Below are 5,688 nucleotides of genomic sequence, written 5' to 3'. Positions count from 1 at the left end.
TGTACAAGTTCAAATCTAAAAATTTATTGTTGTTTGCATAATTAAACCACTACTTATAAAGTGAATGACTTTTGACACTCTCATTTTCATGTAGGGAGTGACAAAATAGATAATGACTTAGCCCACAAAAAATAAGTGAAACTAGACTAATGTACTATAACAAAATTAGAATTTGAAACTGATCTTATCAAATGATAGACTGACCAGCCAATTTTTTTAATATATATATATATATATATATATATATATATATATATATATATATATATATATATATATATATATATATATATATATATATAAACAAATAAATATTAAAAAATCATTTAATCGTATAAATATTTTTTAAGCTTTTAATTGGTTAATTAATTTAATTAAATATATTAATAAAATTATTATATTTATATGTTAAATAATTTTATTATAACTAATAATTAAAAAATAATTTAAAAGTATTAATAAAATTAAGTTATATGATATATTTATATTTTAAAAGAATATAATATAAAAAATTATTTTTTATTTTAATTTTTAATTTAAAAAGAAAAAATGGTCTGGCATTTTGGGCTGTCCCATTTTCGGCCTCCCAATTTAGCCAGTTTAGCCGAAATAGGTTGTCATTATGAAAATTTCCTATTTTGGATTTGCAGACCGATCTATAATCTGTAAGCCATTTTATCATTCCCAATCGCTATCCGCATGTCATTTCCATATTACACAATTTAAAATATTGCGGAATAATATTTTCCATAATATTGAACAAATAAGAAAAAATCTCATACCTTTCGGAAAACTTCAAGATGATATAAATAGGTTTAGGGTCAATTTTGTCTTTCAAATACCGGTAGGGGTGGAGAAAGAAAACCACGAGGCCTTGGTCTCATCAGCCCATGATCTACTTGGGTAATTTATCCTTTGACCCAGTACAAAACGACGGCACTCACCTTCTCCAAACGACAATGCGTTCTCTAGTATCAGTGGATGAGACGAGAAGAACAAAGCGAGCAGCGTGCGCCATCAGATGCTTCGCTACAGAGGTAATGGTTTCTTTCGTTCCTTCAAGACACGTTTCATTCCTCGTTCTTCCATTTATTTACTTTTTGTGTGGAGAAGTAGTTCTCTTGAGTTGATATTGTTTTTGGGTATAAGAATTTTGATTGTTGGTGCTAAACATGCGTGTTACAATGTTTCCTATCTTATTCATTTGTCAGAAAACTAGTTCCACATGTTTCACTTGGGGATTTTTGTTTTGTTTTGATAATCACATTATGAAAAGAAAATGTTAGTGGAAGGATTTTTTTATTTTTAGATTTGAGCTTGATTTTTTTATAAATTTTTGAAGAAAATGATGCTGGAGATATGTCGTTGTGTCTCTTGTTGCATGTTTAGAAGTGTGGTAGCTAGTTTTTAAATATTTGACTGAACCGATTTGAATTGAAGCTTGATTATGTGAAATTCTAGTGTCTATGAGCTTACACTTGTTTGGGGATTTTGTTTTAATCATCACGTCATGAAAAGAAAAAGTGTTAGTGGAAGGGATTTATTTTTCAATTTTAGCTTGATTTGATATACATTCTAAGCTGCGTTTTAAACCCTAGCTGATGTTAATTGTTTTCTGGGTCCTATTTGGAGGGAAGGGGCCGTTATGTAATGACTATTTTCATATGTTCTTTTTCTGAGGTTTTGGTTATGGGTGCTGGTAAGTTGTTGAAGTTGACAGTGAAGGTTGTGCAAATTTTTGTAGAAAATGATGCTAAAAACGTGTCATTATGTCTCTTGTTGGCATTTTTAATAGTAGTAACTAGTGTTTAAAATTTTTGACTGAACCAATTTGAATTGAAGCTTGATTATGTGAAATTGTAGAATGTAATGTTTGAAACTCGGGGGTAGCTGAGCTGTTTGACAAAAATGAACATTGCACAAGTTACTGCATGCCAGCCCGGGATTTCTGTGAAAAATATATCTCAGTTGCACAAGCTTCATTCAAAACCATACGGTTTACCAAAGAGTTTTGGTCCTTGCTCTTGTGTTCTACTCACCCTAAGAGCAAGACAATCTTTTGGCCTGAAATGTCGGCTTATTTCACAATCTCGGAAACCTCTGCATATTTGCTTAGCAGGTGAACAAGGGATGATGGGAAATGATGAAGAGGTATTGCACGTTATTTTGACTTTCGCTTTAGTTTGTTGTTGTTAGAATGTCATAATATGCTAAGGTTTAATGTAAACATGTATTCATATGAAATGATGGAGTGTAATCAAAGAGTTGGGATACATGATCTTTTGAGGAAGAGAAATCCCCGATCAAGTTACTGCAACTTACTATTTTAGTTAAAGAATTGTGTTAAGAAGTGATGAAGCTAAGCTGCAGGATGCTGTGTATTCTCAAAACTTTTTTCAGCAGTAGACCAAACATTTAGAATAGAATAGACTAGAAGCCACTCTCTTCTTTTCAATGCATCTGAAGCCCAAAATTGTCATTAATTTTGTCTATCATGAATCTGTGGGAAATGAATGAGAGCTACTCTATTAGTTATATATATTTTGATTGGGATATTCGTACATTTTACTGACATTATAAATGTAATCAGAATTCCCCATGGAAATCTATTGAGAAAGCTATAGGAAAATTCAAGGGTCAAAACTCAATAGAGGATGTATTACGGCGGCAAATTGAAAAGGGTGAATATTATGACAGTGGTGGTGACGGGGGAGACAAACCACCAGGAGGAGGTGGCAACAGTGGCAGTGGTGGTAGTAGTCCTGATGGCTCTGGTGATCCAGAGGATGAAAGCCTTGCTGGGATGTTGGAAGAAAGTCTCCAAGTGTTTTTAGCGACCCTTGGCTTTATATTTCTGGTACTCTCTCTCTCTTTAAGTATTAGTTTTTATTGGGTGTGAAAATGAAGATTATGAAAACGGGAAGGTTAAGTTTAGGTGGGAATAAGGAAAAAGAAAATCTTATTGTGATGTGTATTATTAATGAAAGAAGACTTACAAGTTGCACTGGTGTATGATGCAAAATAATGATAGAAGTAGGTAATTGCAGAAGTACTTGAGAGTGCAGGAGGCTTTTGAGTTTGCACTAGAAGTCCATATGCAAACTTCTGATACTAGAGTCACCTTGGACATGAAAAATGATTAGAAGTTAATAGGACATGCCATTCCTCATTTCTTACATATGCTTTTTGCAGTACATTTATATCATCACTGGCGAGGAAATCACAAAGCTAGCTAGAGACTATATCAGGTATCTATTCGGTGGATCTCAGAGTGTTCGACTGAAGAATGCCATGTATCAATGTGGTCTAATCTACAATACCCTGACGGCACCGAAAGAAGAGGAAGATGAGGACAGCGAGTTTTGGTTGGAGGAAGCCATTCTTAATACCCCAACTTGGTGGCACGACCCTGATGATTACCGGGAAGTCCTTAAAAATTACTTACTATCAGGGTCAGATGAAGCCATGGCCATGAGGGATCACTTGGGACTAGAATCAGATGAACATGTTAGGTATTACTTGGAATCAGACTATGAAGATGATGAAGACGACAACGATGATGACAGTAATGAGAATGAAGGTGACAACGAAATAAATTTTCCCTGACTCCAGAGCATCCAGTGTTGCTCCCTTTCTGCTATTTTCCCTCAAGTTTAATGAAGCTCTGTAAACGTTGTATCATCCTGGTTTTTGTGTATTACCCTTTTTTCATTTAGGCTTTATATGAACCGAAGTTGTTTCTCTATAAATATTTTGGAGCCCATTTCGTTGTCATTTTTTGTGCTAATTTTTCACAATGGAATTACCACTTGTTTAGTACTGATAGCCAACTCTTATAAAGTATACAAAATGAGTAACTTGCACTAGTTAAAACAAAGGTAGTACTGGTATTAGGCTTCATGTAATAGTTTCGTTATTCCCTTGTGCTGGTAGATTCTTTCTGGATATTTATCTTCTTTCAGCTTCACGTTAGAAACTGAAGTATATGTTTGGTTGTAAAAAGCTTCTTAGTAGACCATCTATTTTCAAATTATTATGGTTACTAATGCTAAATATTTAAAATTGATTAATAAGTTAAAAATATGATACAAAATAATGTATGCTTAAACAGAGTTAGGTAATATATGTAATGCGTGAAAACTTTTCTCAACGTAACACTTTAAGATTGAGTCTCCAGTCAAACTATTATGCTTTTAATTCAAATTTAAAATTTCAACTTAAAAAATAACATTTTCTGCCAACTATTTTTATTTTAAAGATACTTACATCATCTAATTAACATCTAAGTTGCTTATTCGTGATTATTTTCTGTTATGGAGTTTTTGAGTTAATTTGTCTTGCCATTTTTGTTATGTAGAATAGACATTAATTGTAAAAGTTATTTCTTTTAAAAGGGTTGAAACTAAATATTTCTTTCAAGTGAAATTTTTTAGAATCTTTAAAAAAATATAGTAAGTTACTTTTCTAAAGAATTTTTTTTTAAGAAATTTCTAAAATTGCTTAGAATCTTCTACAAAAAGTATTGTAAAAATTACCAAGTGTCATCAGCTAAATCTTTTTAGCACCCAAAAAATTGTAACATTTTTTTATCATTATCTTTAATTAAGGAGGTTATAATTTCTTAACTCCACTTATTGTTAATTTTTTTCTTTTTATTTCATACTTATTTATAATCTTCTAAATGGAAGTGGGGATATATGAAATTAGTTGTTTTAGTGTAATATATATGAAACTAGTAAAGAAAGTTGAATAGTCTTAGATTCTTTTCATACATAACTAGATTATACTACTTAAAGAATAAGTAACACAAAAACAATATAAAATAATTTTATACCGATTTACTCTAAGATATAGGTTGTGTTTAATTCTCTTTTGAGTCAACTCTTTAAAATATTTTATTAATCAAATTAATGATTACTACAAGTACAAAAATAACCATTTGTTATAATGAGCATACAAATTACTCGTAGTTATAATGAGTATATTAAGACCTCAAAACATGTAACAACAAAACTCTCAAATAAAAGACAATTTAAATTCATTGGATTATTTTACAAAGTGAAGTATTAAAAAGGTTGCACTCATCCACAAAGAATACTTAGAAGCTAAAGAATACTAAAAGGTTACATAGCACTCGAATAATTATTTTTATCTCATGTTCTTCTTCAACTTGAATCCTTTATATTGACATTTGAAGATTTCCATTGCTTCATCATATTTGTTATGATATAGTCTTCTATGAATAATTTAGTCAGCCACATTGATTTAGCACTGCATCCCTTGATGTGCATTGTCCAGAAGCTTGATATGGAAGGTTTCAATACATTGGAGTTTTTGTCTTCTATTTGAAAGGAAATAATTCAATATCACACAACATTAATAAAATTTGATTGGACTTAAGACATATCACATTTCTTTTGGTTCCTTATTTATGTTCTAATATGAATGTTGTAAGATATAAACTTTTATATAAAACTTTTTCCCATTAAGCACATTACAACATATATGAATGATTATTGTTATTATTGATGTTTTTCCGACATTTGTTAATGTGACTTTATTATGTGAGCAAAATAAACATAAACAAAGAATATGATAAGTGTGAAAAACAAATGTTTTTACACTTATAAATTACCTTAATCTTGTAATTATTCATGTTATTACTCAGTGAAAAGTTGTAATTTGTAG

General features: G+C 30.8%; 1 protein-coding gene across 1 annotated transcript; it reads left to right on the top strand.

Moving 5' to 3' along the window:
• The first annotated feature begins 889 nt into the window (after positions 1-889).
• LOC106778690 lies at positions 890-3,797 on the top strand. The gene is made up of 4 exons (XM_014666674.2): positions 890-1,037; positions 1,864-2,151; positions 2,591-2,857; positions 3,193-3,797. Exons 2-4 carry the CDS (start codon positions 1,909-1,911, stop codon positions 3,604-3,606), a joined length of 924 nt encoding a protein of 307 aa, XP_014522160.1. The 5' UTR covers positions 890-1,037; positions 1,864-1,908; the 3' UTR covers positions 3,607-3,797.
• Positions 3,798-5,688: the final 1,891 nt, after the last annotated feature.

Source organism: Vigna radiata, unplaced genomic scaffold (genome assembly GCF_000741045.1).
Source record: "Vigna radiata var. radiata cultivar VC1973A unplaced genomic scaffold, Vradiata_ver6 scaffold_436, whole genome shotgun sequence".
Lineage (NCBI taxonomy): Eukaryota > Viridiplantae > Streptophyta > Magnoliopsida > Fabales > Fabaceae > Vigna > Vigna radiata.
This window is presented reverse-complemented; position numbering and strand designations above follow the sequence as displayed.